Source organism: Lipophrys pholis, assembly GCF_963383615.2.
Source record: "Lipophrys pholis genome assembly, chromosome: 11".
NCBI classification, from domain to species: domain Eukaryota; kingdom Metazoa; phylum Chordata; class Actinopteri; order Blenniiformes; family Blenniidae; genus Lipophrys; species Lipophrys pholis.
The window spans coordinates 3173425-3194136 of NC_137631.1; the positions used below are offsets into that span (position 1 = coordinate 3173425).

The 20712-nt window shown below is 43.3% G+C and overlaps 1 protein-coding gene across 1 annotated transcript in view; it reads right to left on the reverse strand.

Annotated features, from left to right (window-relative positions):
• Positions 1 to 19447, reverse strand: part of LOC308116389 (plasma membrane calcium-transporting ATPase 1-like) — a 37998-nt gene extending 18551 nt beyond the window's left edge. The window contains exons 1-6 of the mRNA XM_080474560.1: positions 19118 to 19447; positions 16870 to 17156; positions 9256 to 9453; positions 8410 to 8667; positions 4566 to 4691; positions 3695 to 3868 (exon numbers count right to left, since the gene is read on the reverse strand). Of these exons, the coding sequence (XP_080330686.1) occupies positions 3695 to 3868; positions 4566 to 4691; positions 8410 to 8667; positions 9256 to 9453; positions 16870 to 17059 (946 nt within the window). The 5' untranslated portion in view covers positions 17060 to 17156; positions 19118 to 19447. The remainder of the gene's footprint in view (positions 1 to 3694; positions 3869 to 4565; positions 4692 to 8409; positions 8668 to 9255; positions 9454 to 16869; positions 17157 to 19117) is intronic.
• Between the last annotated feature and the right edge of the window lie 1265 nt (positions 19448 to 20712).

Genomic DNA, 20712 nt, shown 5'->3' on the forward strand with positions numbered 1-20712 from the left:
AGAATAAGGATTATGTGCTTCATATGTAAACAATGTATAAAAAAAACAACAACAAAATAATTCAGCAAATCCCTCTTTAGGTTGATCCTTCTAACGATTCATAAAACGCAGACATGCTTTTGGGCCTTCTTGTACCGTCAAGGTGTTAGAACTCCATTAGAGGTTCATCATCCGGGGCGTTTCAAAAAGTATCATTCTCTCCAGTCCCATGAAGACAGAGTGTTTTCTAAAAGTTCCACCTTGGGAACCATTTTCAGTGGTTCAGACCACTCAAGCAAACAAACACCCAAAATGCAACGAAAGTTTTCTGCTTTCACTTGAAAATGTTGTGTAAACAAGTTAAATCCAAACAGAACGGATACAATCGAAGAAGGTGAGCCTGCAGGCAGATAGCTTGTAGGTGTTTTCATTCTGGATATTCATGTCTTTAAAAGATTTAGAGTGCAATACAGAAGAAAAGTCCTGATCCAAAAGACAAGAAGAGGGTTAGGGTTAGAAGAGTCTTCAGATGTATTTTTTTAAGAGACCACAGACGTTATGAGTGTCGGTGCGGTGGTAAAGAACAATGACCTTTGATTAAAAGCCAGCGGATCCGAACTGGAAGGACTAAGAGAAGCTTCTGTGGATGTTTTACTGCAGTCAAACAGGGTTTCAAGCTGGCCTGAAGAGCCTGACGAGCCTCCAGAGCTCCATTCCAGTAGAAGCAAATCTGACAGTTTCATGTGTTTGTTTCAGGCTACGACTGTAGACTGAGGAAGTGAAGCGACTCCAAACCAGAACGTCGTCACCAATGTGCTTCAGTTGCGCTTCAACGTTGTGAAAACAACACTTTCGTTTCATTTTGGGTGTTCGGAGCAAATGAAAGCACAGCTTTTTGAAAAAGCTCTGACTGTAACTTTCGTGTAGATGGAGGAAAACAACCTTTCTGAGATGCTGCTCCTGTGCATGCACACCACGGCCGTAGTAAATGGTTCTTCTGTATATTCACGAGTAGATGGACAAACGCAGTGTTTTATATAAAAATGCATCTCGGTTGTTACATATCATTTCTTATAAAACTGGCACAAGTTAATGATGATCTGTGTCCTTGTTGTTGACTAAAGGTCCGTTTCGCTGTGATCTGGTGTCAGTTGACGCAACGATGGAACTCGAAGCCGCTGAAAACGCAACTTTTTGAAAACACTGCTACATGCGCACCACGGTAAATAAAATAGTTCTTCTGCACATGCTCAGTAGATGGACAATATGAGCAATGTTTCCTCCAAAGTGTCATGACTCCCAGTCCATATTCTCCTGGAATTGGTACTTTTATTTTGAAGGGCACCGTAATAACAGTCCAACTTGGTGTTCTGTCCACTAGAATGTCAGTGTTCTCCTGTTGTTTGTGGCGTTTTGTTCTCTACTGCTTGTGTGTGTTGCTTCATTACAAAAACAAGCAACAGTCCCACTATTGCCCTGGCATGCTCACTACATCGTTTTCATTGTGTCGGTCATTTCATGTAAACGAACCACAGTTTTAATAACATTGCCGTGTGAACACAAACGTTTTCTGAAACAGAAAACACACAAATAATGGCTTTTCACCTGAAACGTTGTCGCATTAGTGTGAACATGTTTCTTCTCATTTGAGCTGAGAGTTTCCGGTTTGGTTCATTCTCCAGCTGCTCTGGTCTTTGACTGGACGCTCACAGACAAACTGGAGAATTCAACTCCTGTTCCAAGTCCAAACACTCCCATGAGCTACCTGGGAGTCTCCTGATCCGTTTTCAGCTCACACAACCAAGAACAAGGTCGAAGAGACAATTTCTTTGTTTATGTGTCCACGTTTTTTTAATCGAGTGAAATTACAAGTAATACTCGTTTGATAACTGCTGCTGTATTGCATTTTTATCAATGAGTGTGAAGAGTCGTCTAACATGAACAAACTCACCAGATTACACCACTGTCTCTTCTTACCACAGGGCGTGTGTGTGTGTGTGTGTGTGTGTGTGTGTGTGTGTGTGTGTGTGTGTGTGTGTGTGTGTGTGTGTGTGTGTGTGTGTGTGTGTGTGTGTGTGTGTGTGTGTGTGTGTGTGTGTGTGTGTGTGAGCGAGCATGCTGATCCCGTCTCAGTAATGAGGTTATTAGTGAGCAGGCAGGCGGCAGCAGCAGGCAGGAGAAGAAAGCATCTGCCGAGCTTAAGGTCGATAATCTGCTTGGTCCTAATCACCATCAACAGAGTCAGAAGCACCTGCTGCTGCAGCTCCAACCCCAGAGACGCACTACGCTCCTCACAGGACCACCAAAGAGGAGTGGGGGGGGGGGGGGGGGGGGGGGGGGGGGGCAGTTTGGAAAGTGACCAGAAACCGCCCGCCTGTCACAGCGCCACCAACCGGCCGATTCCCCCCCTGCATCACATGGTGCGTGCCGCATACTGGCTTACCAGACGTTCGACGACAAGTTGGAGGGTGAGCTCGTTCACGATGCACGAGCACCGAACATGATCTACTTATCAGTGTGTTTGTTCAGTCACAAACTGACATCATCTCCAGGGGCGGAGCAGCGTTTCGTCACGACTTTAGAATAAGGTTCATTCAGATTCACAAAGTCATCCAGCTTTTCTCACCTGGTCTAAAAGAGTCAGCCTGACTCGGTGGGCTGATGTGGAAAGTTTGTAATTTGGCACCAGCCTCATCATATCGTAGGCTGCTCTGCCATTTATTTTCACCGTCTAGGACCAACAAATCCACTTTTTTAAAGGAAATCTAGAAAGTCGTCCGTCTGCTGGATTTCAGGACGACGCAGGGAATCACAGCGAGTGAATCAGTTTCTACATTTTGTTGTTCCAAACGAGGCAAACTAAGACGAGTAAAAACCTTTTGGCCTTTTTCGTTTTGAAGTTTACACAGCGACTTTTTGAAAACCATGTCTGTTTACACGGACAACCGCAGAAACACCAGAAACTACAGACTGACCTATATGTTTTCTTCATGGCCGATACCGACAGTGATCGTTAGTAGTGAAGGAGGCCGATAACTGATATTTGGAGCCGATATTCATTTGCCATAAAAGTGAAAACATTATGATCAAACTTTTGAATAACACGAACTCCATCACATTAATTTGTTTAAATGTCTTTAAGCTTAAGTTTATTAAACATATTGCAAGAGTTGCAAAATGTTAAAGGTTTTATTTTCTTCTTCTTGATCTTAGACAGAATCTTTGTTTTAAAACTCCAACAAAAAGTGCAGAGGAGCTCCCAGGTTGATAAAGTTAAATAGTTAAACGAAAACTGAAACAAACGAATAGTCCAGATTGTTTTCTCGAGTAAATGCTTCACACACACACACACACACACACACACACACACACACACACACACACACACACACACACACACACACACACACACACACACACACACACACACACACACACACACACACACACACACACACACACACACACACACACAGGATAGACGGAGATGTGTACCACCTACCTTTCTTCTCTTTTTTACCTGTGAAGGTAGAAAATAAAAACCTGTCATTATTTATTCAGAGGGTGGAGTAAGCGTTGAGTGTTTTGGCCGCGACACCACGAGGAGGCGGCCCTGTCGTATGGAACTATCCCGCAGTGGGAGTCTGCGGCTGCTTCATTCGGCGGTCTTCGAAGGGCTGAATGCTGAACGTGTCCCTTCTCCAAACGTCCTCACCTTGCTTGCTCTTTTTCTCTTTGTTTTTCTTCTTCTTCTTCTTCTCTTCCTCCTCTTTCTTCTCCTCGCCCTCGCCCTCACTCGCTCCGAGCAGCGTGAAGATGATCCCGGTCTGAGAGTTCACGCCGACGGCAGTGACCAGCATCTTCCCAGAGCCCTCCATCACATGGGTACCTGGGGGATATCACTGTTATAGCCTGTCCGGATTCACCAGTGATAAAGAAACACGACTCTTCTCATGATTCTTTAGCTGCTTTAATTGCACAAGAATTCTTTTTATGACGTCTGCAACTGTTTCACCTTTATCATTTTTAATTAGTCTCCATAATACTTAAATCACTTTAAACTTCAGCTTTATGCACATGATGAAGACAATCGATCACATTCAACCAATCAAACAATCAATGATGTCATAACCTTCTAATAATGTGACAGATTGCCAAAAGTGTTTTAGGATGCTCGTCCCATGTCTTAATATGTCTTGTAATACCTGGAATGCAGCGGCGAGAGAAAAAGTGTACTGACATTTCACTGCATTTTGCAGCAGAAGGTTTTGTTTGAACTGTCTTCATGTTGACATTAGAGTCTTCCTCAGTAGTAATTGTTTTGTTCTGATGGATCTAGTTTACCGGTTCGGTCCACCCAAGATGAAACTGGTCTGCATGCTGCTCCTGAACTAAAATATGTTTGACAACAATGATCTAATAAATTACCACATGAAGGAGTAGCGTTGAGAAATCAGTTTGGAAAGTAATAACTAGATAATAATAATCTAATAATGAGATAATAACTACATAGAGCTACATTTTTTGGAAATGACTCCTTTTTTGCAGGTCTTATGCATTTTTTTCTTGTCGTGTGTCAGCCTCACCCGACAGCAGCATGGGGTCGGTGCGGGCGTTCTTCCTGACCAGGTCGGACTCTCCGGTCAGCGAGCTCTCGTCAATCTTCACATCGTTGCCCTGAATCAGAATTCCGTCGGTGGGGAGGAGGTCACCTGGAGAAGGAGCAGCGCAGGACAAGAAATATCACCGAATAATCTCCATCAACTATCTGATCTGAGAAAATAGAAACATCCCATTAACGTAGGGCTGCCAGCAGAACAAAAATACATTATGAGGTGCAGCTTTTCAATTTGGGATCTTTTTTCATGTTTATGGAACATTTTTAACCCTCAAAAATTCACACAATAAAAGAGTTTCATGATAAAGGAAAAAAAAAGGATCAAATCCTCGATATACGGGAAACAGAGCCGGGATGTCAGACGTGTGGAATGTGAATCACAGCCTTCTGGGTAAACCTGCTATTTTTACACTTTGTCAGAGGAGGAATGAGTCAGTACAGCTGGAACAGGGTCACTGAATTGTGGAGGTCAAGTTTTCATTGGACTGGTTGTTGTTGTTGTTGTTGTTGTTGTTGTTGTTGTTGTTGATTCTTGACCCAGCGACCTGAACCAGGCTTTGAAACGGTCATTGCAATCTGTCTCCGTCTTCTCCTTTTCTCTCCTTCGATCTCCCAACCCCAACTGGAAGAGCAGATAGTCTCCTCCTCTGAACCTGGTTCTGCAGGTTTCTCCTCTTCTGAGTCTTGTTCTGCAGGTTATCCTCCTCTGACCCTGGTTCTGCAGAAAATCTCCTCTTCTGAGCCTGGTTCTGCAGAAAGTCACCTCCTCTGAGACTGGTTCTGCAGGTTATCCTCCTCTGAGCCTGATTCTGCAGGTTCCTCCTCCTCAGGGCCTGGTTCTGCAGGTTTCTCCTCCTCTGAGCCTGTTCTGCAAGTTTCTCCTCCTCTGTGCCTGATTCTGCAGGTTTCTCCTCCTCTGAGCCTGGTTCTGCAGCTTCCTCCTCTGAGCCTGGTTCTGCAGGTTTTTCCTCCTCTGAGCCTGTTCTGCAGGTTTCTCCTCCTCTGTGCCTGGTTCTGCAGGTTCCTCCTCCTCCTAGCCTTGTTCTGCAGGTTCCTCCTCCTCTGCGCCTGGTTCTGCAGGTTCCTCCTCTGAGCCTGGTTCTGCAGGTTTCTTCCCGTTAAAAGGAGTTCTTCCTTTCACTCTGCTCTGCTTGCTCATGTGGAATTGTTGATTTTTTCTGTCAAACTGCCTTGAAATGACTGTGTTGTATTTTACATTATAGAAATAAATAAAATGTAATTGCATTGGTCACCCACTAATCTGGTTAAATGAGATTTGCATCTGGATTATCTTAATCTTGGTCATTAATCTGTTATGCTCAAGGCTGCAGAAATCCTGCATTCTGAGAAAGGTTTTTGCAGAAGGTACATAAAAGTCCATTCAGACTAAACCAGATTTATCCAAGGAAGACACCCCTTTGGTAATGTTCCCAAAATTCTCAATGTTCTCTTAATTATATGAATTCCTTTGGTAAAATTTCTGGTTACGTTATAAATTGGGGAAAAAGTGATTTCATACCACTCGTGGATCAATTCCCAGATACTTTTCCAAAACATTTACCTTTCAGAGTGGTAATGGACTGTTTCACCTATCTTGGATTAAAATGAACAAGGAATCCGAAGCTTCTGTTTAAATCTAACTTCATAGAGGCAGTTAAAACCTGAAGGCCAACATTGAATCCTGGAAGACGTTACCCTTATCTATGATCGGACGGGTTAATGCTGTCAAAATGATTAGTCTACCAAGGGTTTTAGATCTTTTCCAAAACCTGCCCCTATTTTAAGATTCTAACTTTCTTTAGGGAGCTGGATTCTATAATTTTACCATTTGTGTGAGGCTATAAATAGGAATAGCTAAAGCTCACATACACAAACCCCTAAAAGCATGATGTCGTGGACTCCCTATATTAAAATGTTATTATTGGGCGGCTAACTCCAGGGCTCTTGTGTGCTGGATCCTCAGAGAGACGGAATCCACTGACAGCCCTTCATGACTACAACTGGAAGCCTTTGCTGCTAAAAGCTCGTCATTATCCGCCCTCTTGTCTTCCAGTCCTGCCTCTATAGATAAGTCAATTCAGAAACATTTTACATAAAATTATACCCTAAAAATATTCAACCGGATAAAAAGTGCTTGCCGGACCTTAAGCATTTCTGTTTGTGTTTCCATCTGTCAAAACAATCAGTTCAAACCGTGACATTCAGATGCAGTGTTCACAGTCTGGAGAGAGAGTGGCATTAAAACCTTTTTAGACTTGTACGTCAATGGCCAGGTTGCCTCATTTCAGGAGTTAAGCACTAAATTGAATATCCCAAAGTCACATTTTTATCGTTACCTTCAGGTTAGACACTATGTTAAAGAAAATTGTCCACATTATGAGTCCTCACCCGCAATTCACCCTTTTATTGACAATCTCCTGCTCTCTCCAGATTCCAAACTGGTAACACATTTTGTAAATGGTTTCTCCATTACAGTGTCCTCAGAGCAAATCTGAGAAGTATTGGCCAAAGATCTGAATTCAGGGATGTCGGCAGAGCTCTGGGAGGAGGCGACGTCCCGGATACATTACTGTTCAATTAATTCACGGTGCAAGTTAATCCAGTACAAAGTAATCTATAGACCGCATCACTCAAAAACAAAACTTCTACTTGTGACAAATGTTCTCTTGCTGAAGGATCACTAGCACATCTTTTTTGGTTCTGTCCCACACTACAACATTTTTGGACTGAGATCTTCCAGTGGCTCTCAGAAGCTGAGTCCAGGGACATTTTAACAAATCACTTGCGATCTTCGGTTGCTCAAGGGGAACTTTTGACATGTCACAGGACTTACAAGCTGCTCTGCATTTGGCAATGCTAGTTGCTAAGAATTCTTCTGGCTCGGAAATCTACCCAGTCACACTGTTTTAAACAATGACTCAAGGAGATGGTGTCTGTTATACAGATAGAAAGACTGCACCTGCATAAAACTACAATGGATAACAACCTTTTATTTTTGAGAATGTGGGGCCCTTTTACTGGCTCAGTGTAATATCACTTCACCCCCATAGACAGTCGTCCTGTCTGGGTGTGAACAGGTGACCTGGACATTAACTCATTTGGCTTCGCTTTGCTTGTGTGACAATATGACGTCACACAAGCAAAGCGAAGCCAAATGAGTTAATGTAGATAGATAGATAGATAGATAGATAGATAGATAGATAGATAGATAGATAGATAGATAGATAGATAGATAGACAGACAGATAGATAGATGTTTTTCTGCACTTAATTTGTGTAATCTGATTACTTTAGCCTTTAAAAGGGTGCAAACATGAGGCCCGTAGGCCAAACCACCAAACAAACTGTGAAAATGTCAAAGACAACATTGATGTTTCAACACATTTCTTAAGAGCAGCGACACAATACGACACTGAGACCCGAGCTGAGGTGTGGGTGACGCTCCATGAAGGCCAGTAAACGAGCCTCAAAGCCTCAATGTCAGGGCGAGTTTGTAAAAACATCCAGAATGCAACAGTGAGAGGAGTGTTTTGGACCTTTTCACTTTATTTTGCACCAGAAGGTTGAACTAAAATTGGCTTTACGTTGAGATTGTATTCATTTTTGGTAGTAATTGTTCGGTTTTGCTGAAATCCAGACATTCCCACCACCTCCACTCTGCACCACAACACAGGAAAACTTTCAGGTGTAATGTAAATGTTATCATGGCACTAATTTACCGGTCTGGCGCCACCGCAAGATGAAATCTGTCTGCATGTGGCCCCTGAATTAAAATGACTTTGACACATCAGAATCTCCCGTCTGTCCCCTCACCGTATTTGACCTGCGCGATGTCTCCGACCACCATCTCAGACAGATTGATCTGGATGACCTGCCCCCCTCGGACCACCGTGAACTTCTGCTCCTGCTCGATGCGGCTCTGGAGGCCTCTGAACTGCTTCTCTTTGCTCCAGTCGTTGAAGGCCGTCACCAGCACCACGCACACCACCGACAGCAGGATGGCGGCGCCCTCGATCCACCCGGCCTCCGCCTCGCCCTCGTCCTCCACGCCGCCGGCCGCTTTCCCGCAGTCTGAACGGAGAACACACTGGAGATGAAGCCTTTTCAACCCGCATCAGTGCCCTCAGTCTACATGACATAATTAACCCCTCCAGCAGGACGAGCTTCTGGGAGACACAGTGGGAATTATTGCCATGCGCTCAACATGTGGCGTTTGAACCAGGCCTGATTTCAGTGTCGGGAAAGAAAACCAGCAACACTGTGAGCAACATTCCTGCAACCTGGACGAATGTCGCTGTACGGCTGCACACATGGAATCCATTCATCATGTTCACTGGTGTACTAAACACACCAGAGTGTCACTTCAAAACATCTAACTACTTCACACGTTGATAGAGAGAGTAATCTGATGTACAATTACACACTAATAGACTCAAAAACACATTTAATCAAGGTCTCAGGTGGTGGAGTGGGTTGTCTTTCAATCAGAAGGTTGCAGGTTTGATCCCCCAATTCACCTTCTCTTCAAATGTTGAGGTGTGTGTGTGTGTGTGTGTGTGTGTGTGTGTGTGTGTGTGTGTGTGTGTGTGTGTGTGTGTGTGTGTGTGTGTGTGTGTGTGTGTGTGTGTGTGTGTGTGTGTGTGTGTGTGTTGGACTCACTCTGTCCCTTGGCGTCTGGCGGATGGTAGAATGAAAGGCCTAGTGAGATGATAGCAGCCACCTCCAGGATGATGAGCGTCACATCCTGCAGGGCTTCCCACACTAACTGCACAAAGGTTTTTGGCTTTTTAGGAGGGATGATGTTCCGTCCAAACACTTCCTGTCTCCGGCTGACGTCCTCCGATTTCCCATCTAAACCTGCGGCGAGACACAAACATCAGTCCACACACAGGCTCACAAGACGATACTATACAGATAATATACAGTGGCAAGCCAAGGTATCCGGACCTCTTGCCGTTTTCAACATTTTGTCATATTACAAACAAACATGTAAATACATTTTGTTGGGATTTTATGTGATAGATAAACAGTACTTTTTTTTTTCTTTTCTTTTTTTTACAAATGGAAACTGAAAAACGTGGCGACCATAAGACTTCTTCCCCGAGTCAATACTTAGTAGAGCCTCTTTTAGCTGCAATCACAGTCTTCTAGGGTCTCTAACAACGTTCCACGTCTACAGACTGAAACCTTTGCCCATTCTTGTTTGCAAAATAGCTGAAGCTCAGTCAGATTGGATGGAAAGTGTCTGTGAAGAGACACTTTTTAAATCCTGCCTGAGATTTTCAATTGAATGAAGGTCTGAACTTTGCTCTAAACTGTTCATTGCAGCTCTGGCTGGATGTTTCCGGTCGTTGCCCTGCTGAAGATGAATCTTTGCAACGGTCTCAAGTCTTTGTATTTGTCTTCATCCATCTCCCATCAACTCTGAGCGTCCCTGTCCAACCCTGAAGAAGAGTATCCTCACAGCAGGTGGTAAACTGAAGATAGGACTACTCAGGCTTTGTTTCAATTGGCTTTCTTGTAGGGGCTCGGGATTCAAACCCTGGTTCAGGTACGGGGTAGGGACTGTCCCACCGAAGCCGTGGACCTCTGCAGCTCCTCCAGAGTTACCCCGGGCCTTCTTGCCCGACCTTCACTTTAAGTGGACGGTTTGTCCACGAATGTTCTCTAATGAAAGTCTTTGTCACCTTTTCATCCCTGTAAACTCACTTTTGATGATTCTCATCACACCTGATTATAACACACCGGCAGGTATTTGGAGCAGCACCCAGCCACCTCAGTGCTGATGAGCCAGACCTGGACAAGGTCCTTATTAAGCTGCCCTGACGGACGTCTTCTGACCATTAAAACATGTAAAAAAAAAAAAAGAAAAGAAAAAAGGTGCTAAAAATGTCCCAAGGGAACATCCTGACTATTGAGGTGTTTGTCATGTGTACAGAAAACACGTCACCTCCTTCAATAAGACTTATACACAACAGGAATCTCATTTCTTAACACAATTCTTAAGGGGAGCGGCCAAACGCTGAGAGCCGAGCTGGGAAGCTGGAGGAGACGTTTTCTGGACATTTCACTGGATTTTGCAGCAGAAGGTTTCGTTAAACTTGGTTTTATGTTGAGATTAGAGATAGAGTCCGTCATAATAGATTTTTCTGCAGAAATATAGACATTGTGATCACATACACTCTGCACCACAACAAAGGAATACTTTAAAGTTTAAATTTAAAGGTTATTAAGACACTATTTTACCCACTCAAGATGAAAATTGTCTGTATGTGGCCCCTGAACTGAAATGCGTCTGACAGCCCTGATGTAGGAGCTCAAATCAAAGTTATTACATACATGTTCATTATACAACATGTCTACACTGATCAGGGTGAAATACACACTACCAAACATAACCTAATGGGAAATATGTGAATAGTTTTAATCTACTTTATTTAGAAATCGTGCAAAATGGATAAAACATGAAATCAGCATCAGTACACATCCAGCAGAGTATCTCAAAAAAACGGACCTAATTTACTCGAGTAAAAATGCAGTTGCTTGTGTGAAAAACATGTAAAATAAGAGAACTGATTCTCAGCTCTTGTTCAGCACCGACACCGCTATGAAAAAGTGGTATTGGTGCATCCCAAGGTACAGGAGAAGATTGTTCCAGCTGTGGCTCGGGTTAGTGGAGCGGGACGACGCCAAAGGTGAAAGATTCGATTCTACATCTTACCCTGCTCATGTGTCGAAGTATATTTATTTAAAAAAAAACACCAACACTGCCATCGCCATCATGTGTCAGTGGGAATGATCATGTGGAGTCTTTAGGTTCAGGACATAAACTCAGCTTATGAAAACAGCACGAGCTGTTGCATGTTGATAAAAGAAAAGTGATGTTCGGAACGCCAACCAATCAGATGAAAGCAGGATTCCACGGGAAGCTTTAAGACAGGAGCTTGAACAGAAAGAAGGACAGACTGAACCAGGTCCCGTTTACAAGACGTCTTCAAGTAACAATGGAAAACCTTCGCAGCATTTTGGGCATCCGTTCTTATGACAACGGTGCCCGGAGCCACTAAAAACACAACGTTTAGAAATTGGCGCCCAGGGCGGACCGTTCTGACTCTGTCGTTGTGTAAACGAGGGAAAAATGCATCTTTCTGGGAACGTTTGGGCTTCAGCTGAGCGTTGACGGCGGAAACGCTCAGCTGAACATGAGCAACCACAGTAAATAGTGCTTCTGCACATGCTCAGTAGCTGGACACTAAGAACAACGTTTCCTCCAGAGTGTCACGACTCCCAGTCCATATTCTCCTGGACTTGGTAGTTTTATTTTGACAGTCACCGTCATAACAATCCAGACTTGGTCTGTCCACGAGAATGTCGATCCATCATCCATCATATCTGAATTAGAATTTAAAAAAGTATTTTCTTTAAACAATAACTTTGCATTGTATTGTCAGTATAAATGAGAAGGAGCAGGGTGTTCCTCCACTCTTCAACATTTCGTGTTAATTGGACAATTGTGGTACAGCCAAGCCACCTGCTGTAGTGTGAAGGTGCAGCGTCGGGTCAGGCCGGGGCGTCTGCAGCTCGTCATGCGGCTGCAGGATCAGAACCAGACGGGATCAAGAGGTCTGCATATATGAACAAACGAGACTGTTTCCAGTGACGCCTGCTGTTTGTGACTCTGCAGTCTGGTAGCGTTGTGTGGAAGCAGAGGGCGGCGTGCTCTCCCCGGAGGAGTGGACCAGCGGGTCGGGACTCGCCCGGACGCCCTCAGAGACCCTGCTGCTGCTCCCTCGCCTCGTGTTGTCTGGAAAGGAAACTCCGGCTGAACTGCTCTGAAACTTCACGCGTCTGTCCCCAGCTGAGGCATACACAGCGCGAGAGATGGATTTTTTTTCCACCGATTTCAAGCTGCTGCTGACATTTAGCCTCTGTCAGCAGGAGTGGAAAGGCTGAAGTTGTTTACTCAGCAAACAAGACGGACAGACGGCATGAATTAATGATGAGGGGGGAAATGTCAAAGGGCAGACGAATGAGGCTCGGTCCAAGAAACACAGTGGATAGACTGAGCTCGTATTCACAAAAGATTGGCTCCCGGGGTTTTTTAGGATTATGAGTGTGTACTGATAAATAAGATCAGCAGCATGTAAAATAATATATAATATAGTATTCATTCTCCTGGCTCTTAAACGTTGAGGATATTTAACAAAACCATCATTTTGTGAGTTTCTCCACCAACATACGGACTCAAACTGTGTTTTCATCCATTGTACGGTGAACAACACATCCACAGTAAATAAAGCAGCTTGAATTTTGTGCTGTAAAGACTGACATATGTCTTCACAGTGACTCTGGACATCTGGATTCATATAATTTATGATGGGAATGTCCAGGAAACGAAAGACTAAAGGCTGATGTCAGAACCACTAAAGGCATCAACACACCTAAATCAATGAGAAGCATTAAAGTGGTGCTTTTTATCTCAAATACATCATTACAGAAGCTGAATAGAACCTCGCTTGACAAGATTTGAGCCTGTCAGTCAAAACGGGGGGCAGATAAACTCAACTGAACTCGATCTCTGCAGCTGTAATCTGTAGAGTGACTAAATGCACACGTAAAAAGATATCCTGAGACAATAACAGGGTATATTACCGGCTGTCAGTGCATTTATTTTATTGATGCAACAATAATAAACTTTACTAACTTTATTACATCTAAAATGGTGAAACTTTTCAGGTTATTGGCCCTTTGCCAGCAAAAATTGTTGCTGTGTAAATTTGGTGACTCAGAGGAGAAGAAAGGCATATAAAAAGCTATTTTATATTATTCTGTTTCTAGGACAAAGGTTCATAACATGTTTTCAAGTGAAACTGCAAAACCTTTGTTGCTTGATGTGTGTCCATTTATACGCCAACGGTGCTCAGAGGCACGGAAGAGTCAACTTTTCGAAATCACTCCGACTCCATCTCCGTGGGATTGGAGAGAAACACAATTCTTTGAAAATGATCTAACTCTGTCTCCATGGAAATGGGGAAAATGGAACTTTCTGAAAACGCTACAGCTCCGTCCCGCTATGAACAAACAAAGAGCAACTTCTCGGAAATGTTGCTACATCACACGCGCAGCCGCTAGTCGTTCTGCACATGCTCAGTAGAGACAATCAGAACAATGTTTCCTCTGTCCTGTCATGACCCCCAGTCCATATCCTCCTGGACTTGGTACTTTTATTTTGACAGTCAGAGTAATGAAATCCAACTTGGTCATCTGTCCACTGAAATGTCCGTGTCCTCTCATTGTAAATGTGTAGAGCTTATTGTTCCCTGCAGCGCGTGTGGTTTCATTACAAACACAACCAACAGCACCCACTAGTGGCCCAACAAGAAAATTACATCGTTTTCAAAACACTGCAGCGTAAATGAAAAACTTTTCCTAAACAAAAATGCAAAAATTATTCATTTTCACTTGAAACGTGATGTAAACGGGCCATAATCTCATATTTTCATCAGATTGTGGATATTAGTGCTGGCGACTGGACGACAGCGGATTCCATTATTTTTAAGTAAACTTAAACCTCTGACACTTTAAGAATCTTTAGATCTGTAGTGTCTGGAGGATGAGAATAAATACTGTGCACATTTGTAAACAGGAATGGCATTGGGACACTGGAGAGTCTCCACAGGTAGAGAGGAAGCAGAAACCAGGACGTCTTTAGGACCCTGGGGAGACTTTAAAGGGAGAGTGGAAGCAGTGATCGCTCTCTTTACTGGTGAGCAGAGGAGAAGTGACAGGCACTCAGACAGAGGCAGCAGGTCCAGGTCCAGGTACAGGTACAGGGTTGAGAAGTGAATCTCTCCAGTCATCTGCTCACAGAGCTCTGCTGTACAGACTGTAAGTCCTTTAATGGAGCAGCTCCATTAATCAAAAAGACTATTTAACTGATGTTTAAATGTATTTTGTGTTTCTTTTAAGTGGCAGTCATCACGACACTAAACATACTGCTGGTGTGAACATAAAATAAACAACTTGAAGGTACGGCTTATATAGGTTAATTATTTTACAAAGATGGATTTCTAATATGCCGAACATTCCTAACACCTGTTTGTTTTATAGGACTGTTTACAAGTGCAATGACTGTCACCGTTTTTTATCTCATGAATTCATTTTAATGGCTCTTTTTATTTACCTATTTTCTGGTTTTGATTTCTTCCGGGGTTTTATTTTAACAGGCGAGGTGCAATATATAATGGCCATTGTGCAGTCTGAGTAATAGCTGCCTGGGAGTTGTGGACTTTTTATTTACTGACCTGTTTGTGTGTTATTTTATCATTGGGGATTTTTAAACATGTGCAGTGGTCTTTTATCTGATTGGAGTGTGTTGGGTCCCATTTCTGTTTTATTCCACGGCCTCCCTATTAATCTATTTTAACAGAACGTACATATGCACTTTTGTCGATTTTGCAGCGGTTGGTCGGCGACTGTGTAGCCCTCGTCATCTATTGTTCCCCTTTTACTGTTTGGATTTTATCTTCTTTTATTGTAATAAACTTTTATATTTTTGTGAGCTGTCAGCCTCCTGTCCTGGTAATTATGGACACTAACATGCCTGCGTGGTCAACTAGGGTGAGAAATACAAGTTAAAAAAAAGTCATAGTAATTTCTCCATCACAAATGTACGTTCTGTTAAAACAGACTAATAGGGAGGCCGTGGAAAAAAACTGAAATGGGACCCAACACACTCCAATCAGATAAAAGACCACTGCACATGTTTAAAAATCCCCAATGATAAAATAACACACAAACAGGTCACTAAATAAAAGGTCCACAACTCCCAGGCAGCTATTACTCAGACTGCACAATGCCCATTATATATTGCACCTCGCCTGTTAAAATAAAACCCCGGAAGAAAACAAAACAAGAAAATAGGTAAATAAAAAGAGCCATTAAAATGAATTCATGAGATAAAAAAACAGTGACAGTCATTGCACTTGTAAACAGTCCTATAAAACAAACAGGTGTTAGGAATGTTCGGCATATTAGAAATCCATCTTTGTAAAAATAATTAACCTATATAAGCCGTACCTTCAAGTTGTTTATTTTATGTTCACACCAGCAGTATGTTTAGTGTCGTGATGACTGCCACTTAAAAGAAACACAAAATACATTTAAACATCAGTTAAATAGTCTTTTTGATTAATGGAGCTGCTCCATTAAAGGACTTACAGTCTGTACAGCAGAGCTCTGTGAGCAGATGACTGGAGAGATTCACTTCTCAACCCTGTACCTGGACCTGGACCTGGACCTGGACCTGGACCTGAGTGCGTGTTTATTGTTTGTCTTGCTTCACGTGTATGGCTGAACTTCCTCATCTGGTCACAAGTAGAGAGAGAGCGCGCTGCTTCCACTCTCCCTTTAATGTGTCCCCAGGGTCCTAAAGTCATCCTCGTTCCTGCTTCCTCTCTACCTGTGGAGACTCCCCAGGGCCCTGATTCCGTCCCCCATTACACATTGAAATAATAAATCACCGCTGTCAAAAAATAACGACTGAACTTGTTCTGTATTAAACCCAACATGCAGCATCATATGATCGTCAGACGCCGAGGGTCCCGCTCGACCTGCAGAGCGACCCGCCGAATGAATCACTGAGCAGGTCAGACACAACAACAGACAATTATGAGCAAACCCTGCAGATAAACACACTCTGGATTCAAAATGAGGCCCTACCTTAACATCAATCCGCTAAAAAACAAAGCACAATTAGCATTCACAAAAGGCACAATGCTTTATATCTCCACTGTCGGAGAACCTTTAAAGATTCATGTAATGTTATGTCCACTGTGATCTGTAAGTTGTGCAGCGCATGCTGATATGAGACATTACTGCTGAATTTGCAGTTCTTCTATTCAAATTTCACGTTTGTCATGTTTTGTAAAAGGAAAGTTTATTAAATGTGAACTTCTTAATGATATATTGACAATTTGTTGCACTAAAGCAAATACAGAGATTTAGATTTCTAGTTATTCAAAGACTATACTAGTATTATTTACCAGTCTGGCCAAGTTAAGATCAAACCCTACCCCACTACCAGAACCAGGGTTTGAATCCCCCCCCCCCCCCCCCCCCCACAATCTGTCTGTCCTCTCCTGTTGTCTCCGTGCCTCCTCTAACCTAAAACCAGAACAGAGGGAACTCTCCTCCTCTGAGTCTGGTTCTGCAGGTTTCTTCCTGTAAAGACGAAGTGATGTGATCAGCGTTGTTGACGTGAGGTTTCCGTACCTTCGACGGGCGACGTCCTCAGCCGGGCACACAGTCCGTTCACGTCTCCGTAGGACTCGGAGACCCGGGCCGTGGCCTCGGCTCCTCGCAGCTCCATGAGGGAGCGCAGCTCCTGCAGCGAGCAGCCGAACTCCATGTCGTGGTTGGCCGCCTGGCCGTGTTTGGAGCCGCTCAGAGAGTTGTTGGCCATGACTGCTTCCTCGGGAACTCAACACGGGGCCTTCTGGACGGGTGCAGACTCAGTGGTAGGCCTGAGGTGCAGATCTGGTCTGACGGGGACTCTGTGACTGTGGAGGGATGAAACAGGATGTTGCATGACGTGTCCTCAGAGGGGGTTCGCACCTGAGTCTGGGTGGACCGCAGCTTCTCCCCTTAAAGCATGCATCTGTAATCTAAACATGATGGACGGAAGATCGAGGCTTCCTCCTGCGTGTGTGTGCGTGTGTGTGTGTGTGTGTGTGTGTGTGTGTGTGTGTGTGTGTGTGTGTGTGTGTGTGTGTGTGTGTGTGTGTGTGTGTGTGCGTGGTACATTCACTGTAACTGGTTTTAACCAATAAATCATGTGTGATCCTGTAGGATTTTCTGAACATGATAATCTGCACATGATAGATAAATGTGTTGATACTTATTGACTCATTTTTAGTCCTTGATTTTACAGGATGAACATCTGGATTTAAAATTCTTATTTCAAGATTTCTTACGAAGTAAAATGTACTTCGTGTACTCCACGGACGGATCGTTCTGCTAGTTTTAAGTAATTTTCTTTTCAAATTTAATGTTATCTTACATTTGGCCTCTTGGCCGTGTTTAGAGTGTAAACCCAGTAAAAGAACTGAGAAATGTAGATAAACTCCACGTTTCTTTTCTTTCTTTATGCACAACTATCTCATGAACAATCTATATTTCATTTAAAACTCTTTTTTTTTTTTTAAACAAAAACACCCGAAGTGGAAAATATTCTATCGTCCTCGACGCTTTAGAGCCTCGCTGATCTCTGGTTTTCTAAACTAATAAAAAAGAAAGCATGATAAACTATGAATGTAATAATTTAAATACATTTCTACTTGTTTTTGCAGAATAATTTTTTTTTTTTCTACATCTAATGGACTTTTCTTATAAGAAACCTAAATCCCAAAGATGCTAATTAGGAATAATTTGTTCATTTGGATGAAAAATTCCAGCTTCATAACGTTTACATGTTACAACACTATACTGGGATGGTTTGGTCCCACGACGCTGCAGATCAGAAAAGTCATCAATCTGAGCACAGGTTTTCTTTTTTTTATGTATTCAGGGGATTTTCAAAGACTAATTATGTAGTGATTTAACCATATGAAATACATTTTTATTTGAATACAATGCCTCAGAGTATAAATAAAAGAATTAAATACTCGAGATTCAGTGAAAGCACCTTTATGAGACATTTTCATGCCATCAAACACAGAAGAATGGATTACGTCTGACCAAAACGACACATAGATTGAGATGAATCTCTATAAAATACTGGCCATATGATTCTGAGCACGAGTCTTCTTTGCTCAGAAGTAAAAACCGAAATGACTTACTAGAGGCGTTTGAAACATTTCATTAGCTCAGACGCAGTTTCTCATAGTTTCTAGGTGAATTTACTGGATTGTTTACCAAAGCAGAGAAGACAGAACAATCGATGAAATACCAACGTAATCTTGGGAGTGCTATTTGTCTGATGAGGAGTTAAAACCACAGGCTAATCTGGTGGATCTTACAGTGATGAACTCCACCATGTGTGCAGCAGCAGGATGAAAACCGCAGTGGAACAAACTGCCCATTGACTCGCTTCATGTGTAAACTGGAGGATTTTATATTTGCTCCTCACAGGTTGCGACCTCTGTGCCTTCAGCAGTAATCTGTGTCAATCAGTCAGCCTGGGCTTAATCTGAAAGGTGGAGGCCTGTTTCAGGCTGGAGGAGAAGGAAAAGAGCCGCGGCACCTCCAGCAACCAGCCCCGGAGGGTCAAACCGGCGGAGCAAGCTCTGGTGTGACCCACAGCTCCATCGCTCAGTCGTCACCTTCACAACACACACTATCGCTCACTTTTTACACCCTGAAAGCCCGAGGAGGTCTAAAAATACCAACAAAAATATACATTTTAATGTAGTTTCACTGCTGATCTGACTCATTCTGACAGGTTATGATAAACTCCACAGGTTGTCAACGACTCCCACGACAGAAACCAACATTATCGATGAAGAAGAAAAGGTAGACTTACACGAACTTCCCCCATCGCCTCCTGTTATCAGCAGCAGCAGCAGCAGGTATTAGTGGCAGTCCGATTACTGTGAGCAGCTTCAGCCTGACAGCCCCAGAAACAGCCCATAACCTAACCACATCCCTCCACAGACCCCTGCACACACACTCGCACACACACCAGGACGCTGCCTTTCTCTGCAAAAAGAAAACTCGGTTTGACCTTCAGCGAGCTCACGAGAGACGCTCCATCGGAAGGAAGGGAAAAACACAGGAGCTGCTGCTAAATGCTTATCTGAGGAAAGCCTCGCTTAATCTAATTAGACAATCTGTGGCTTCAGTCAACGCCAGGGAGGCTGCTGCAGCTCCTCCTGCCACACACACACACACACACACACACACACACACACACACACACACACACACACACACACACACACACACACACACACACACACACACACACACACACACACACACACACACACACACACACACACACACACGTGATATCCCCGGTACAATAACCACATTATCACTGATGTGTGCAGATAAACTCCAAAAGTTTCCTCTTATTTTAGTGTGAAAATCTACGTCTACATCAGGAAAAGTCTGCATTTCATTCAATTTCCTTTTTAAAATCTGAAACAAGTTGTTGTTGTTTCTTCTTTTAATGTGCCAGTCGTGCAGTTTTGACGTTATTCCACTGTCTGGTGCAAAATATGGTGAATTCTCCAGAGTTCATGTTGTGGGGTTTGAGTTGCACCACGGGGCTGGAAGTGGCTCTGAAACTCCCAGAAGGTAAGAAAATCCTCTCTGCTGCTACGGTTTGTCTTTATCCAGTGGGGCCTGTGGCCTCGGCACGATTCCTGCAGAGTTCAGTTCCCACAGCTCAGCTTCAATGCTGAGAGATGTCGAGTTCACCCTGCAGCGCCGTTCTTCTTTGAGGGTTTTGTTTGATCTCTTTCCAGTGTGGTTCTCGGTACATGATGATTTAGAAACGGCATGTTGAAGGTAAAGCGCCACACGTTCTGCACATGTTGACTGCTGAGAGCTTTACAGGAGAAGTCACAGAGTTGATCACCTCATCAGGGAGGTTGAAGTCCTGAATTGAGCGATTGAACGCTTCATTTATCTTTGACTTGTAAGTGCTGCCACCTACTGGTTATCGCGAGTCATCACAACTGAAGACTAGACTAGACTAGACTAGACTAGACTAGAATAGACTAGAATAGAATAGAATAGAATTATCCGGTCAAGAAACACTGTGGCTTAACACGACGAGACGACATCAAGAGAAGCATTCTTAATAATAACAGATAAAAATAAAGTTTATGCAAAACACTCAATATCGATCACGTCGGTCACACGGGAGCTTGGACACCGTTTGAAGGTCATTCTGGCACCAGCTACTGTAAAAGACTTGCTGTCCCTGTAGTGGACACTGATTCAAGTCCCGCTGATCATCTGACCGCTGAGGCACTTTTCATATCCATGAAGCTGTTCTGAGGCTTCACTCCACTACATGTTGAACATTTCAGGGTATATCATATTGTATTTTACACATTTCAGTGTTTGACTTCTATTTTAAATCTTGTCGCACTGTTTTTCAGCGGC